This window comes from Pan paniscus, chromosome 9 (assembly GCF_029289425.2).
Source record: "Pan paniscus chromosome 9, NHGRI_mPanPan1-v2.0_pri, whole genome shotgun sequence".
Lineage (NCBI taxonomy): Eukaryota > Metazoa > Chordata > Mammalia > Primates > Hominidae > Pan > Pan paniscus.
This window is the reverse complement of record NC_073258.2, coordinates 22,798,955-22,817,860: the sequence shown is the minus strand read 5'-3', so window position 1 is coordinate 22,817,860 and position 18,906 is coordinate 22,798,955. Positions and strand designations below refer to the sequence as shown.

The following is an 18,906-nucleotide window of genomic DNA, read 5'->3' as shown; positions in this document are numbered from 1 at the left end:
TCCCAAAACAGGGGGCAGGTGGGTTTGGCCCCGGGGCTGCAGTTTGCTAACCCTGCAGTGGACAGGGCTTGACCTCGGGTATCTCACCTATCTGGTCTTTCACCACAAGTTAGTTTCTCTCGAAGGAGTGAAATAGTATAAATAGTATAGCATAAAGTTTTAAAACTATTTGTTTTTGCAAATAATTTAAAGTGTGGCTGAAACTCTATGACAGTGTTGCAAACCTGACATATTTTGTTATTCTGCTACACAGAAAAATCTGAATACCTCGATATTTTGGGTACATGTTACAGCCCAGCAGCTTAAATTATGATTTTTGGCACTGTCATTAAAAGCAAAGTGGCATATCATATTGTTTTAATTTCTCCTGTTGAAAGCTTGAGAGCATGTCTGGTAAGACTCTTATGGACTGATCTCAAGTCCATAATATCACACATTATATTTTACATCATCATAAAAAGTGAGGTAGAATGCTGAAGGACACAGGTGGACTACACTGATTAATCCACATTAAGTGATTTAAAAAACAACAACAAAAAACTCTGTCGGAACAGACTTCTCACTCCTCCCTAACCCAAACAGGGATTGTTTCAAAGTTAAACAGCTGCCTGATTAATCATGGAGTGTGCTCTATAGCCATTATGGCTACTTATTGGACCATTCTGTACACACTTGAGAGGTCTGTTTCCTTGGAACATTCCTTCTGAAGTGCTATCTTCAGAGCACACTGTTTCGCTATAGATGACCATCATATTGAGATGAGCCCCACACATTACAATACACAATATCACAAAGGAAGGTAGAGGAAAAATGTATTTTCTTAATGGAAATAAAATCCCTGGAACAGAGTAAACTGGTATCTATAGATGCCCATCTGTCACAACATAAAAGCATAGGGTATTTATCATTGTCAAAGGCTACAAAGTACTTATTTTTTACAGCAATTTGAAGGTGGAAATTCTAATTGAAGAGCTAACATTTGGACACTTATGTTCTCATAAAATGCTTGGGTACACAAATAAGAATTTCCTGGCCTTGGAAGGCTAATTGAAACAAACAAAGATCCACTAACTGCAGCTGGGCTAGTAATAACCTGAAGAGAATAAAGTGTCACCAGGTGAAAATCTGATGGAAACCTAACAAGAGTTCTGAAGAGAAATAATTAAGAAGTTTATACAATAGGAAATATTTGGTATTCACTTACAATAAGAGAGAAAACAAAAAATCCGATAGTTTTTGGTTACCTTAAAAATTCATTAAATCTTCTTTTTGGCCTCCTTATTTATCACCCTAACCTCAAATTTGTGTAGGAAGCCATTCAAGACAAAATTCCAAGTAGTTTAAACTGTATTATCAGCACCATACATTTCTAGTAACGGTCTGAATTCAAATCCATAGTGAAAACAAGCTGACTGGTTTAGCCCAATGAAAGCGAAATCATGTTTGTGAAGGAAGACTAAAGACTATGGTCTTAAAACCATCATTTGAAGAGGTTTTTCCTCCTCATTGCTAGGCCAGTTTTCTGAGACCAAAGACAATTTCTTGTTGAAACAGATTTTGCCACTTTAAATATTAATGCCCATCATAATTTTCTCACCCATTCATGTACTAGGGCAATAATTACTATCTGATGAATGTGACAATTCTTAAACTGATCTAATGCAGGTGCCATATATTCTTTGGGAGTCCTTGAATGGATAATGATGATTCTATCACCTAATAGTTTTCTATGTGCCAGGTACTGATCTAAATTCTTTATTAACTCATAAATTGGCACATTCATGGAGGGAGACAGAAGTTAAGGAAAGCTACTAAGATCATACAGCAAGTAAGAGCTGGAGTTAGGATTTGAACCTAGGCACTGACTCCATAGCTATGATGCTTCTCAATACTATGCTCCATGCTTGTCAACACTATGCTAAGCTGCCTCGTGTATGTCTTGTTTTGACAAAGAACCAACTGCTGAACTTAAAAGAGGCATGTGGAATGCCTCTCCTTAAAAGTCTTATTTTCTTAAAAATAATCCCTTTGTTAAGACTTGTTTTAAATGCTTCTGATTTTACAAAAGGCCTTAATATGTTGAAACTTATCTATTTATGAGTGAATAAATGAATGATGGGGCCTAACCCTGCCACCCAGGCTGGAATGCAGTGGTGTGATCATTGTGGCCTTGACCTCCTGGACTCAAGGGATCCTCCTGCCTCAGCCTCCAGAGTAGCTGGGACTACAGGTGTGTGCCACACCTGGCTAATTTTTTGTAAAGATGGAGTCTCCTTATGTTGCCCAGGCTGGCCTTGAACTCCTGACCTTAAACAATCCTCCTGCCTTGGCCTCCCAAAGTGTTGTGATTGTAAGCATGAACCACCATGCCTGGCCCTATTTTTTACTTTTAATTAATTAACTTTTCTAGAGACAGAGTCTTTCTCTGTTACCCAGGCTGGAGTGCAGTAGCACGATCTTGACTTACTGTAGTTTCCAACTCCTGGACTCAAGCAATCTGCTCACCACAGCTTCCCAAGTAGTTAGGACTACAGGCATGCACCACTATGCCTGGCTAATTTTTTTAAAAGAATTTTTTGTACAGACCTGGGTTGCCTAGGCTGCTCTCAAACCGCTGGGCTTAAGTGATCTTCCTGCCTTGGCCTCCCAAATGCTGGGATTATAGGTATGAGCTACCATACCCTGTTGAAATATTTTATAATGTTGTTTGATATATTTTATTGAAAACTTTTATAATATAAATATTTTTAAAATAATATTTTATAAGTTGATACATTTTATTAACATTTTTTCATTCTACATTTCAAATTGAATCAGTAATTGTAAATGACAACTTTATAGACTGCTTAGTAACAGTTACATGTTTAATCTTTGCACATAAATCTGGTTTGAAAAAGATAATACGTTAGTAAATAAGTACATATTTATCCCAATCTTTAAAAACTTTCATGAAACCTAGGATAAATGTATTGAAATTAGATTTCCTGGGCAGTACTAGAAATCTATAAGGCTAAGGAATAGTCACAAAGAGGGAAGAAACTACAAAATGAGAACGCTAAGTATGCTAGACAGACAATCAACTAGGCTGTCTGCATATATGATTTGTATATGAAGGCTGAAGCTCTTTTCCATATTTTAGTTTTTTTATACTAATCTTTATTACATCCTGATTTTCTAGCAAATACAATTAAAAACTCCTCCTCAGAGGAGTCCATAATAAAATGTGTAGTACCTGTGTTACTAGTTTAATAAAATATCCAAATAACTAACCAATTTGTTTAAAATTTATAGTAAGAAACTTATTAAAAACAAAAGACTAACTCTCTTCCAAACATAGGCCAATGTAAATGATTTTCAATATAGCTAAACTCAATGTGGGAGTTACATTTGGTTAAATCTGGTGGAGCAAACGTCTAAGAAAATGATTACGTGGCAGACCATGAGGATCAGCTGATTCTCTTCCTCAGCTGAACTATGTCAGATTCCCACAATAAGAACTTCTCTCTTATTGAGGAGGCTCATTAGGAAAGGGTCCATCATCCATCCATCTGCTCACATAAAACCAGCTCCCTCCTGCTGACCCACTCTACCCCCACATTAAAAACTACAAGGTAGTGTGCTTTTATGGCTGTTTCACTGGAGACCATAAGTTTGAGTTGAATTATTCAACGTGAGGGTCACGGTGAGAGAACGTGGATCTTTCTTATTCTTGTGAACTGTGACCTTTCCTTTCAAGGCTTCACCTGTAAAACAAAGGCAAAAATTATTAAGAATTCAAGGAATACAGTGTAGCAGAAAAGTAAACAATGTATAACTAGCACTTCTTTTTATTGTGATGTTTTCCCACTTTTTAAACTTTATTTAAAGTTAAAATTCATTTTTTTTTTTTTTTTAAGATGGAGTCTCACTCTGTCACCCAGGATGGAGTGCGGTGGTGTGATCTCAGCTCACTGCATTCTCCCAGGCTGGAGTGCACTGGTGCAAGCTTGGCTCACTGCAACCTCCACCTCCTGGGTTCAAGAGATTTTCCTGCCTCAGCTTCCCGAATAGCTGGGACTACAGGCGCATGCCACCATGCCCAGCTACTTTTTTATTTTTAGTAGAGATGGGGTTTCACCATGTTGGCCAGGCTGGTCTCGAACTCCTGACCTCAGGTGATCCACCCGCCTCAGCCTCCCAAAGTGCTGGGAATACAGGAATGAGCCATTGTGCCCAGCCAATATTCATTTTTTTAGAGCAGCATTATGTTTCATTAATTTTTTTTTTTTTAAGACAGTCTCTCTCTGTTGCCCAGGCTAGAGTGCAGTGGTACAATCCCAGTTGACTGCAACCTCTGCCTCCCGTGTTCAAGTGATTTCTCCTGCCTCAGCCTCCCAAGTAGCTGGGATTACAGGCATGCGCCACCATGCCCTGCTAATTTTGTATTTTTAGTAGAGACAAGGTTTTGCCATTTTGGCCAGGCTGGTCTAGAACTCCTGACCTCAGGTGATGTGCTCACCTACCTCAGCCTCCCAAAGTGCTGGGATTACAGGCGTAAGCCACTGCGCCCAGCCCTGTTTCATTAATTTTTGAATGAAGCGAGAACTAACTACACACCACAGTGTCAAATCCTTGTGAAAGTGAGTAAAACTATTGTGGTCATAAAGGGTCAATGGAAGCATTTTACTGAACTTCTAAATATGAGGCCCTATGGTGGGTTCTGGGCATCTAGAAAAAAGATATGGTCCCTGCCCTCAAAGAGTTTGTGATCAGGGTGAAGAAAAAAGCTATACTAACAATTACACAATAGGCATGTGTCTAAAGTGCGCTGGAGGTGAGCACTGGGGATGGTTGGAAGGCAGTTAAAGGCAAGGTTTCACAAGAATTAATGAATTACCCAATGCCAGGGCTGAAGTCATGGAGAACCAGGCTTAAGGGATGTACATGTAATGGTATTTAAGGAAAACACATACACAGAACCTTCAGGAATGGCATTTTGAGGAACTGAAAATTATAGCTGGGAAAATGTAGAGGCACATGACAAAGCCATTGGCCATTGATGCACTGGTGCAGTAAAAGGGAAACAATGTACCCATGTGAAACAGTGAACACACAAAAATTACTTATCTGTGCAAAGGCTGATTTCCTAAATTCTGTAGGTTCCGAATTTTTATCTATGTACTTTTCTAATTATAAATACTTCTCATTTAATTTTTCATTTATTTTAAAGAGCTGTTTAAAAAGTAACAAATTGCTAAGTTGTAGTTGATCACCATTCTTTGCTTAAATAATATTAAGATAACACCAAACAGGGTTAGGAATAGCTTTAGCATCTGCATGGACACAATGAGGCTCCATATAATGACCAAGGAAATCTACATAAAACTATTGAAGTACTGAATCAATATCGTATTTAAAAAAATACAAATTCCCCATATTCAAGGAAAATTATCTGAATGCTTTTCAAGATGGTAGTGAAATAACACAAGTAAAACATAACCACCTGTTATATTTATTTTCACAATATAAAGATTCCATTACTGATACCTTCTCTACATCTTTGCAAAAAAGGTGAGACTCATAGTTTAACACATAATTAAGGAGTTAAATAACAGAAGAAATAATGTGGCCCAAGGTGCAATCCATTCAACAAAATATAACAATTTTTGTGTAGGTATATATGTTAATGTGTATATTTGGCTTTAGCTTTTATATCTGACCTATTCCTCTATATTAAGAAAATGATATAAAACTATCTCATATGACATGTTCACCAATAGTGGACATAATAAAGATTACCAGTCAGATAGTTCTACAAACTTTATGGAGTTCAGGTTAATCATTAGATAATTTATGCTTATATTTATTCAACACTTACTTTGTGCTAGGCTCTACTCTAAGGTCTTTACATGATTTATCTCACTTAATGGTCACAAAATATTGCTATGAGGTAAGCGCATTTTCCTTACTCACAGATGAAGTTCAGAAAAGGTAAGTAATTTGCCCAAGGTCATCTGCCAGCTAGTGAAAGAACTAGGATTTTCAGCAAGGCAGTTTGATTCCAGAACCCAAGTTCCTCAACTATACTCTGGTGCTTCCCTATCTCTATCTAAAAAAATGATGATTATAGCATTAAATATACTATAATGAACAAGAAATAGACCTAAATTTTACTGCCCCGTGGGTTTTGGTTTTTTTTTTGGTAAAAATATTTACTTGTTTATAAACACAATTGATATGTAAGTTGATGTAACTATTATTCTATAATAACTAATGAACAATGATACACGTTTTCTTATCTAAGGCATTAACCTAAGGAAGAAATAAAAGATCATTAGTATATTGAACACATTTAAGATTTTCCTATTTTGACTTTTCTATTTTGGCTATTTTATTGCTTCTTTTTAAATCAACATTTAAAAACTTCTATTTAAGTTATTTATTGACACCAAAACTGGGAACGAACAGCCACATTATGATAAACTGACAATGTTTTTGTAAATATATGACAGAGAATAGTAATTGCCAACTTGGTTATTGGGTTTAACTTACTGTTATTGAATTGCCAACACTGAATCAACAAACTTGATTTTTACAACACGGTGGCTTGTTAGTTCCTTTTTACTTACAAGCAGTATGTCTTATACAAATTACTTAATTTAGTTGCTGGTATAAAGTAGTTCACATATGAAAAGACAGATAATGGACACTTGAGATTCAAAAATAACAAAATGACCTCCAGAGACCCAACATAAAGTAAGTATTCTATTAGATGTCCTAGTCAGGACATTAAAGTGTGAAGGGAAAAAGGATACAGACTGGGGGAGGGGGGATTAAAGTTTTCATTTGCATACTACCTGGTTTTATACATACAAAATCCTGAAGCTATATGCAAAGAAGGCTACTAGAACTATTTATTGAAGTTTAAGCAAGGTCTTATGATTTAGGATCAAGGTATAAAAATTCTATTTCTACATACTAGCAATGAAGAATTTACATAATAGTACAAACAACAGCTTCAAAAAAGCATAAAGGCTGGGTGTGGTGGCTCATGCCTGTAATACCAGCACTTTGGGAGGCCAAGGTGGGCGGATCACTTGAGACAAGGAATTCGAGACCAGCCTGGCCAACCTGGCAAAACTCTGTCTCTACTAAAAACACAAAAATTAGCGAGGCATGTGGTGCACACCTGTAGTGTCAGTTACTTGGGAGGCTGAGGCACAAGGATGGCCTGAACCCAGGAGGCGGCAGTTGCAGTAAGCAGAGATCATGCCACTGCACTCCAGCCTGGGCGACAGAGTGAGTCTCAGTCGCTTTCGCTCTCTCACACACACACACACACACAATACTTGAGATAAATGTAACAATATATGTCTGACTTACATAAACTACAAAACAACTCTAAAGATGGTCCACATAAATGGAGAGACCCACTCTCTCGTGAGTGAAAGACTCAATGTTGTTAAGATGTCAATTTTCCCTAATCTATTGATTTAACAAAATCCCAGTCAAAATCCTAACAGGCTTTCTTAGGCCAGAAATTAATGAGCTGATTTTAAAATTTATATGGCAATATAAAGGACCTAGAATAGCCAAAACAATTGTTTGTGTAAATCTTGCCATTTTGTTCTTTTTCAATCTTATAAAGACTGTCTTAAAGGCACAAGGACAGACATACAGATCCATGGGGGAAAATGAGAGCTCAGAAGTAGATCTATATGCATATGGTCAATTAATTTTTGACAAGGGAGCCAAGGTGATTAAATCGGAAAAGGATAGTCTTTTTAAGAAATGATGATGGAGCAAGTGAATATACATTTGGGAAAAGATGAACTATTATTAACTTTTAAATTTAACTCAATTAGATGACCACCCAATTTGAAATCAAGCAAAATATGTGAGCAGAAATCTCACAAGAAGATATAAAAATGGCCAATACACATATGAAACAATGCCCAACATCACATCAGGCAAATGAAAACTACAAGCACAGCTATAACTACATACTCAATAAAACGGCTTAAAATACTGCATCTTTTTTATAAGTGTTAAAAATGATGTGGAACAACTGAATTCACAATGGTGTTAGCCCTAGGAATGTTAGATAGCATAGTCATTTTTTAAAAATTTGCCAGTTTCGGCCGGGCGCGGTGGCTCACGCCTGTAATCCCAACACTTTGGGAGGCCGAGGCGGGCGGATCACGAGGTCAGGAGATCGAGACCATCCTGGCTAACAGGGTGAAACCCCGTCTCTACTAAAAATACAAAAAAATTAGCCGGGCGTGGTAGCGGGCGCCTGTAGTCCCAGCTACTCGGGAGGCTGAGGCAGGAGAATGGCGTGAACCCGGGAGGCGGAGCTTGCAGTGAGCCGAGATCGCGCCACTGCACTCCAGCCTGGGCGACAGAGCGAGACTCCGTCTCAAAAAAAAAAAAAAAAAAAAAAAAAAATTGCCAGTTTCTTATAAAGTTAAATATACACTTACCATAAGACCCAGTAATTCCACTTCTATGTACTTACCCAAGAGAAATGAAAACATCTGTCTGCACCAAGACTTTTACATGAATATTCATAGCAACTTTATTCTTAATGGCCCCTAACTGAAAGCAATACAAAAGTCTAGCAGCAGGTGAATACCTAAGTAAACTGTGGCATAGCCAAAGGAATATTACTTGGCAATAAAAAGGAACAACCTAATGTAGACGAATCTCAAAAAACAAATGCCAAGAAAGCTAGAGTACATGCTGTATAATTCCATTGATAAAAATTCTAAAAAGGTAATACTAACATATAATGACAAAGCATATCAGTGACTGTCTTGCTCTGGGAATCACGGTTGGGGACTGACCATACAGGGAATTGCAGAAGAAACTTTTTGGAGTGATGGAAATAATCTGTATTTCCACAGTGGTATATGTAATTTTCAAAACTCAATGAGCTGTACAATCAAAATGTGTGAATTTTGATTATATGTAAATTATTTGTTGTACATAGTAAGTGGAGCATTTTAAGTCACTGAGGAAAGGATTCAATACATTGTACAAAAGTAGTAATATAATCTTTTAAAGGATGTAAACCAAAGCCAGACACCAAAAGCAAAAGGTTGACAGATGTGACTATAAAAAATGAAAAAAAATTCTATAAAGCAAGATAGTTTAAAGAAAGAAAAGCAAATTAAAGCAGTGTCTTTGTGCAACAAGTATTTTTTAAGTCTGAATTTTGAATTGATTCTTTAGGATGGATTATCAGAAGTATAATTCCTTCATAAAAGGTATGAAATATATTCCAGTGTTACATTCCTGCCATCTTCATCAACAAAAGAGTAAATGAAAAACAACAACCAAAACGTGATTGCTCTGACTTGTATTTCAAATCAGAGGAGATAAGTACTATTTAGTTTATTTAACTACCATCTAAAAAATCTGGTGCATTTACCTTACTTCTTTTCTCATTGAAGCATATGAGGTATTGCTAGTAAATATTTCATTTTCGTACATTTGTTCTGACGGTTGCTGCTCTCTCATTTACGTTGCCTTTTGAGTGTTAAAAATATGTAAGCTGTCTTGTTTATAGAAGTCCTATTCAATCCTTAGTGCAAGTCAAAATAGAAATGTTCCATAGTGCTTATAAATCTGGTTATCATCTTCATTTCAGGATCAAAGGATGTACCTATAAGAGTTCTACGCATTCCTCAGTTTAGAAATAAAAAGCCCCAGTCAAAATGAATTAGTAATGGATATTTGTTAATTTTTCACAAAAGAAAAAATTCTAAGCATCAATATAGCAGCTGAAAAATTAACATAATGTCATATATATAAGCTGATGCTGATAACCATGATTTTCATTTCTTAAAATGAAATACAGGTAAATCTTTTCCATAATCATAATTTCAAAGATGAGGGTGCACACACAATCATTTAAATTAATTAAGTAGCATGAAGGGTCACAGTAATAAATACATAATTCACACTGCTGATCTCCCTTCAATTGTTCAGACCTAACTAAAGTGCCAAGGCAGTGGCTATAATACCAGAATGAATCAGAGTAATTAATCAGTGTCAAATAGATATAAAATGACTGATGTTGTTAAGTGTGTGCACTGTGGTGAGAGCTGGAAGGAACACTCTGGAGCTGAGCCGCATGGACTTGTTTTTTATCATCAGCAGACGGCTGTTAGTATACCACAAAGCAGTGCCGTAGTTCAAGAACAAAATTGACTTCATTTTAATTGTTACAGTGTATTTTTTAGAATTAATTTCTTCCGGAGCAATGAAACTTCATTTCCCCAGAAAAAGGAAAGAAAAACACAACAAATCATTATTAATTGTTGTCAAAGCTTAGAGTTTAAAAATGAAAGAAAAAACTCCCAGATTATCTATCATATAAAAGCTTACTATGTACTGTATGGATAAATAAAGAGAAATAGCCTGATTTTATATTTTCAAACCCAAATCACATTAAAAAGATTTGAATTTTAAAGTACTGCCATATTTACTTACAATAAAAGTTTGTACAATAAAACTGTACATGAATTGTAAAGGGAAAACCCACCCTGAATTCAAACTTTAAGTGTCCTCATCTAGGCAAAATAACTCTATAGTTCCATTTACAATATTTTACTTATCTTGTCATATTACCTTCTGGACACTAAAATAAGCTTTACATACAGTAATTTTTCCAAACTAGACTCACAGCTTCATTTATTTTTATCTAAAAATCTTATAGTACATTGGGTCAAAAGCTACTTTTAGTTTCAATATAACTATAGAGAACTCTTTTTCAGCCACACCAAGGTAAGTTTGAATACTAACCTGCTCAAGTGCAATAGTATGATGAAATTTCTGGTAACACCGGAGTTGGCAAAATTGGCCATCCAAATATGGACACTAGATGACCTTGGCATAGTGTTACCCAAGGTGATGGAGAAAATTAGATTTCAATGACAATATATATTATCGTACTTATTCATTTATTCAGCACAGTATGTCAAATACTACATCACATCAAGAAGGAATGAGGGAGGTACACTAAGATGTTGAACTTCTATTAGAACTCCAGCACACTAAGATGTTGTAACAAATGTGTATGTGAATTTATCTGGGGAATCAAGAAAGGGAACGATTAGCTCTGAAGACATTTAAATTTTACAGAAATTAGCTATGTCATGAAGGGTAAATTGGAATTTATCAAGTGAAAGAGGTCAAAACAACCTTCTAGGTAGAAAAACATCTTGGACAAAAGCAAGAAAAAGAAAAGTTAGCTTAAAAATGAGCAATCTGTACAACTGGAGTACATGAGCTTTCCTGGGGTTGTGAAAGGATGGGGTTGGAAATGATGAAAAACCAGAGTCAGACTGCAAAGGGACATGGTAAGGAGTTTGTATTTTATCCTGAAGATATTGACTGTCCAGTGAGAAGTTTAAAACTAACTTTACGGTGTTACTTACATAAAATGTGTTCGAATGTTGCCACTATCTTAGTTTCATAAACCACTCCAAAGTCTCAAATATTATCTCTTCCAGAAGTTTTGCAGTCTAAGCTTTTAGATTTGTATCTATGATCCACTTAGTTTTTATGTATGTTAGTTTTTGGATATGGTGTGAAGAATGATTTTCTCAAACAAATATTTACTTGTTCTAGCACCATTTCAAAAGATCACCCTTTCCCCATTAATCAACACTGCCCCTTTGTAAAAATTTAATTATACAAGAGCAGGTCTATTTCTGGATTATTTGTTATACTGACTTACATGGCTACAATAAACACCACTACTATACTGCCTAGATTAATATAACCTTTTGGTAAGTTTAGAAATAACACAGCATAAAGATTCCAATGTGGTTCTTTCTCAATTATTTTGGTTATTCTAGGCTTTTGATTTCTATATAACTTTTAGAATTAGCCCATTAATTTCTACAAAACTGAGATTTTGACTGAGATTGCACTGAATTAATAAAGGAAATTCTTCTATGAAGAAGTAACACTGTAACAGTATTAAGTGTTCCAATTCAGAGTATATCTCTCCATTATTTAGGTTTTCTTTAATTTCTCTGAGCAATGTTCTATAGTTTTAAATATACAAGTTTTGCATATATTTTGTTAAATTTATTCCTAAGGTTTTAATTTTTCTTGATGCTGCTGTAAATGGTATTGTTTTTTAAATCACAAGTTCAATCATTCATTGCTCCCCCAGGAGCTCTCGCTGTCTGTGCTGATCCCTGCCTAGGTTTCAGGCTATCTGGATTCCAGGCTGGGGGATATTGGAAGAAAACATAAATTTACCACAAGTTTGCTGGTACTTAGAATTCTGGTCTTCTCCTCCCAATTATTTGCTATTACTTTTCAGAGATCTTGATGGCTGCTCCATGTACTCTGGTTTTATAGCTATATTTGGCGGGAAAAATTGGATAGAATGTGCTGTTATCACATTACCTGGGACCAGAATTTCAGTGCCTGTATATTTAAAGTGTGTTTCCTGGAGGCAGCATTTAGTTTTATTCAGTCTATTTCTGCCTTTTAATTGGCATTTTCCAGATTCTTCATGTTTAATGTAATTATCAGTCTATTTAAGCGTGAATTTAAGTCTATCATCTTACCATTTGTTTTCTATTTGTTCATCTGTTTGTGTCCTTTTCCCCATCTTCTTCTTTAAAAAAATTTAATTTTTTTTTAGAGATAGGACCTTGCTCTGCACCCAGGCTGAAGTATAGTGATGCAATCATAGCTCACCACAGCCTGGACCTCCTGGGCTCAAGCAATCCTCCTGCCTCAGCCTCCTGTGTAGCTGAGACTACAGTTATATGCCACCACACTTGGCTAATTAAAAAAAATTTTTTTTCTTTAGAGACAGGGTCTTGCTTTGTTCCCCAGGCTGGTCTCAAACTCTTGGCCTCAGCGATCCTGCTGCCTTGGCCTCCCAATGTGCTGGGATTACAGGCATGAACCACCATGCCTGGCCCCTATCTTCTTTTGAATTGGGTACTTCTTTCAGGATTCCATTCTGTCTCCACCAGTAAATTATTAGCTATAGTTTGTGGTTTAATTTTAAATTCATTAGCTGTTGCTTTAGGGTTTACAATGTACATACTTAACTGCTTCACATACAGTGTAAAAACTTTACAATACATTAAATATTTCTATTTTATCATTAATTTCCTTGGTTATCATTGCCATATATTTTACTTCTCCATATGTTTTAAGCCTAAAAACATTATTTTGCTTTAGTCAATGATCATTTAAGAAATGAAAAAATAAAGCTTTTTAATGTGATCACACATTTACCATTTCTGGCATTTTCCACTGCTTTGTTAAGATCCAAGTTTCCATTTGGTGACATTTTGTTTCCTCTTGAACTTACTTTAATACATGTCTTATATTTCCAGTCTGCTGAAAATAAATTTGTTCAGCATTTTTCTCCTGAAAAAGTCTTCATTTAGTTTCATTAAAGAACATATTTCTTGCAGATGCAGAATCTAGGTTGCCAGTTTCAATACTTCAAAATGTCATTCAATTAATCATCTTTCCTACACAGTTTTTGATGAATATTCTTTTTTTTTCTTCTAGACAGAGTCTTGCTCTGTTGCCCAGGCTGGAATGCAGTGGTGCAATCTCAGCTCACTGCAACCTCTGCCTCCTGGGTAGAAACAATTCTTGTGCCTCGGCCTCCCGAACAGCCGGGATTACAGGTGCGTGCCACCACGTCCAGCTAATTTTTTGTATTTTGAGTAGAGATGGGATTTTGCCATGTTGCCCAGGCCTGTCTCGAACTCCTGAGCTCAGGCAATCTGCCTGCCTCGGCCTCTCAAAGTGCTAGGATTACAGGCATGAGCAATCACGCCCGGCCAGTTTTTGATGAATATTCTAAGGTTATTTCTTTGTTCTTCTCTACATGATGTTTCATTTTACTCTGGCTTATGTTAACATTTTAAAAAGTTACCACTGCTAGTTTGGTATGTTTTGGTGTTTTGAGCTTATCCTTCTTCGGGTTAATTGAGTTTCTTTGATGTGTAGCTTGTATCAAATATACTATACTTCCTGTTGCATTGCCTCACCTTACCCTATTCCTCCCTCAGCTTCTTCCAAGGACTAGGATACAGTGCTTGGTATTTCCCCATAAGCTACTGTGGATATGTTCATTTTTATTTTAAAAATGTTTCTTCTCTCCTTGCTTCATTTTGGATACATTTTATTGCTATGTATTCAAGTTCACTGATCTTTTCTTCTGCCATTAATTCCATCAAATGACATTTTCACTTTAAATGTCTTCTTATATTCTCTTCGCTATGTTCACATAAGCATAGTTATAACATTTTTTTCAACATGCTTGTCTGCTAATTTCATCACTTCTGGGTCTGTTCCTATCAGACATTTTCCTGCACCCAATGTTTGGTTGAATGTATCCATTTTGTTTTCCTTTGTGGCTACTAAGTTACTTGCAGCTTAGTTCTTTTCCCTTCAAGACTTGTTTTTAAGATTTGTTAAGGAGGATCTAGACAGCCTTAAGCTAGAAACGTGAACCCCTTGCAGCCCTGTGTGAACTGAGAACTCCTTGGTACACATTTGCTCCAACTACTTTGCCTGACCTTGTGCATTTAATCCTACATATACACATCTTATTACTTGTGTAAAACTCCAGGAGTCTTCCTATAGATCTTTTTGAGCTTGTTTTCTGATGAGCTTACCCTCTTCAGTACTCTGCTCTGCAACTTCCCAGCATCTATTAATCAATGCTACCATCAAAGGCTTAGCAGGATTCAGAACAACAAAAAAAAGTGTTAACACTTACTTACATGATCCTTTCTTTATACTCCCATAACTAAGAAATGACTATTTTTCCAACTGTAAAATTTCCTTTTAAAATCTTTCTTCAGCTTGTACTCTCTTAGGGGATTCTAATATTTTGTGATATATTGGTCTTACTATTTAGATACAAATGCATACACCACAGTAGTAAAAGAAACACAGGTGGTGCCAGCAGGCAACGTTTACATCACACACCTCCTTCACGATATTCTATAAATACCTAAGAGCAAAGCACAAACCAGTTACTCTAAGGATTACTGGGTAAAGAATAGTTAGGATTTTAAAACTTCACTAGTCATCAAACAATATTTTCTTGTAATGAAGTAGGAGAAAATTTTGAGAATCAAACTCAAATGCTATCTTAAGTCTCCCTCACGATTAAAACATGAACTAGTACTGCCTTTAAAATTCTAGTATTAAGATGACAAAATGGCTACAATGAAGAAAAAAAAGCAACATTTTCAAGTTTCCAAACATCAATCCAAATACCAGAGCTACAGAAAAACAAAAATGAGGCTTAAAGGACCTCATTTGGGTTTGCCTCATTTCAGTTTTGCTGTGCTGAAGCTTTCTGCAGACAGAGAAAATGACACCATCAAGGTTTTATTTCCATATCACTTGCAACTTCAAAGTGAGAAAATGACAAGGTGCTGCTTCAATCTGGTATTTATTTGCATCTATTAAACTCAATTTATGTACCAACAGTGAAACTGAAGCTATAGAATTTATGAAATATTTAAAACAGAGATTGATAACCACCTGGTAACTGTAATATAGAGCCCACCACTCAGCTTTGTAAAATCTATCAGAGTTCCTCTAATTTTTTACAAAGTTTTCTTTTATATGTCTTTTATATGACATTGACCCCCACCCCCCACCCCAGTTGTAGCCTGCCCTAATCCTATTTCTATCCAGAGGTAACCACTATGCTGAATCTGAGTTGCTTGTTTCATACTTGTATTAGATATGTGTATGTATGGTTGCTTACATGTTTTAAAAGTTCACATAAATGGTATCTTGTCAGACTCATTCTGCAATTTTCTTTTTTGCTCAATGTTGCCTCCCCTACATTAACTCCCCAAGAGACAGGGTCTCACTATGTTGCCCCAGCTGGAGTAAAGCAGCTCAATCACAGCTCACTGCAGCCTCAAACTCCTGGGCTCAAGGGAACTTCTGGCCTCAGCCTCCTAAGTAGCAGGGACTATAGGTGTGCGCCACCATGCCCGGCTTCAATGTTGTTTTTGATAGAAACATACATACATAACTTACCTGCTCCAGATACTATGCTATGCAACTACCACATTTATTTATCCATCTTCTGCTGAGGGACAATTAAGGTTATTTCCAATTTCTCCCTTCTACAAAACATGCTGCTATAAAGATTTTTACATATGTTGTGGGAGAGACTGTTTAGAATGCATGCCTAGGAAAAAATTGCTTGGCTGTAGGGATGGTACATCTATACTTAGCTTGATAGTATCAAACTGTTCTCGAAAGTTTTACTAATTAAAAGCCAGCAAAAGGGAATGAAAGTTCCATTTGGCTACATTATTGCCAGCACTTGACATTGTTAAACTTTATGTATTTTCTTCCCCCAATTGATGGACAAGAAACAGCATCTCATGGTTTCAGTTAGCCTTTTCCTGAGTTATTGGTGAAGCTGGATTTTTTTCACTGCAGCTTGTTATATATTCAGCTTTTGTATCCTCCGGAGGTTTTCAGAGAAGGTGGTACAAGAAGACTTATATGTAGTAAGCAGTTTAAATTTTTAAATTCCATAATCAAATTCTAACTTTTAGAGTGAAATGTATAGGTATGTCAGAACTATAGGTGCTAATGTAAGTGAACAATCAATGAGTTTTTAAAATAAAAAATAGAATCTGATTAGCCCTTGAATACTGCATAAAATTTGGATAGGCAGGGAAGAGACAGTGGAGAGAATGCTAAGACAAATATATTTTGAATGCAATAACTTTTTCTCTTTTTTTGAGACATGGTCTTGCTGTGTCACCCAGGCTGGAGTGCAGTGGTATCGTCATAGCTCACTGCAGACTCAAGCAAGCCTCCTGCCTCAGCCTCCAAGCAGCTAAGACTACAGGCTTGTGTCACTATGCCCAGATAATTTTTATTGTTTTGTAGAGATAGGGTCTTGCTATGTTGCTTGGGCTGGTTTAAACTGGCCTCGGCTGGGTGCGGTGGCTCATGCCTGTAATCCCAGCACTTTGGAAGGCCGAGATGGGCAGATCGCCTGAGGTCAGGAGTTTGAGACCAGCCTAGCCAACGTGGTGAAACCCCATCTCTACTAAAAATACAAAAATTAGCGGGGCGTGGTGGTGCCAGCTACTTGGGAGACTGAGGCAGGAGAATTGCTTGAACCCAGGAGGTGGAGGTTGCAGTGAGCCGAGATGGTGCCACTGCACTCCAGTCTGGGCAACAAGAGTGGAACTCCGTCTCAAAAAAGAAAAAACAAAACCCAAAACTGGCCTCAAGTTATCCTCCTGCCTCAGCCTCCCAAAGTGGCTTATTACAGGCATAAGCCACTGTGCCTGGCCTACAATAACTACTGAATGAAATTGTCTTTAACTTTTATTTTATTGGTAATATTTCTCTTCAGTCACTTGGAGAAAGAAAATATTTTTAGTTATATTTGTAACTTATTAAATACTAATTATTGCCAAAAGTCTTCTGAATTATTTTGTGATACTTTAAGAGCCAGGTAATCTTATTTGTTTTAGTTGGCAGAAATTAGACTTAAAAATTTTTCTTAAATTATGTCTTTAATTAAATGATATGCCATCTAAAATTTATGTAGATGGTAAGCTCTAAGAATATCTTTTCTTAACATCTGTTACATTGCTTCAAATATATTGTGCAGGCCAGGCACAGTGGCTCACACCTGTAATCCCAGCACTTTGGGGGGCCGAGGCAGGTGGATCACTTGAGGTCAGGAGTTGGGGACCAACATGGTGAAACCCCATCTCTACTAAAAATACAAACATTAGCTGGGTGTGGTGGTGCGTGCCTGTAATCCCAAGTACTTGGGAGGCTGAGGCAGGAGAACTGCTTGAACCCAGGGGATGGAGGTTGCAGTGAGCCGAGATCACTGTTCTCCAGGCTGGGTGAGACAGCGAGACTCCGTCTCAAAAAACAAATATAGTGTGCACATAAAAAGTGGTTGTAAAATGAATGAATATCATTTACTTCAGAATGAATAAGATACTTTCCCCCCTACTATTCTTTCTCACCTGCTTTAACTGAAAATGGTTTTTCCAGTAGAAATACTGTTTGTTTCCAGTGTGTTTTGGTGCTCTGAGGGCCCGTAGAGAACACGACCTGAATTGGTAAAGTTCAAAGGTATTTGATGAAGTACAAGATTTTTAATATCATGGCACATTAATCTATGACATCAAACACAAGCCCCAGTTGCTTACAGCAGCAAAATGCTTGTGATTAAACACCTTGGGGCACAAAATAAAATATAATGTACTTCTGTAATAATTAATTCTTAGGAGATAACTCATGATACTTACCCTGTTGTGGCAATTCTTCTCAAAATATATATCAAAGTAGCCAGCAATTGCCTGTTTTTTAAAAAAAGAAATATAAATGCTTACTAAATGAATTACATAATATAATAACTCATTACTGTCTCTTAAGACATGGCAAATGATAAACCATTTCAGAGACTAAATACGTCTTAAATTCAATTTTTTCCTGGAAAAGATGTTGTAAGTACAAACGAAGTAATGTAATTTGGCTTTTCCTCACAGAAACAACATAATAAAGGTAATAAGGCTAATCAAATAATCAGTATGTTTTATTAGAGAAATAATCATGCTAGACCACTGAAAGGTGAACACACATGGAGAGAGAGACTCAGCTGGCCCCTCACTGATCCTCACTCGCCAACTGAGATGTCCACCCACGCATTAGGCTATCTTGACTTCTCCAGCTGTAGTCAAGCGTTCAGACAACTGCAGCGGCATGAAAGATGCCAGCAAAGACCAGCAAGTGCACTACTCAGTTAAGTCCAGTCAGGATTGCAGAATCGGAAACAAACAGATATAAATGGTTTGGGCTTCAAGCCAGAGTTCTGAGATAGGCTATTACATAGCAATAAATAATTAA

The 18,906-nt window shown here is 36.6% G+C and overlaps 1 protein-coding gene across 2 annotated transcripts in view; it reads right to left on the bottom strand.

Moving 5' to 3' along the window:
- Positions 1-795: 795 nt before the first annotated feature.
- PRMT3 (protein arginine methyltransferase 3) overlaps positions 796-18,906 on the bottom strand; it is a 128,083-nt gene continuing 109,972 nt past the window's right edge. For both annotated transcript variants that reach the window (XM_057299124.2, XM_063608135.1), the window contains 3 exons: positions 18,309-18,359; positions 18,024-18,111; positions 796-3,743 (listed from right to left, as the gene is read on the bottom strand). In XM_057299124.2, coding sequence (XP_057155107.2) covers positions 3,634-3,743; positions 18,024-18,111; positions 18,309-18,359 — 249 coding nt within the window. In that variant the 3' untranslated portion in view covers positions 796-3,633. The remainder of the gene's footprint in view (positions 3,744-18,023; positions 18,112-18,308; positions 18,360-18,906) is intronic.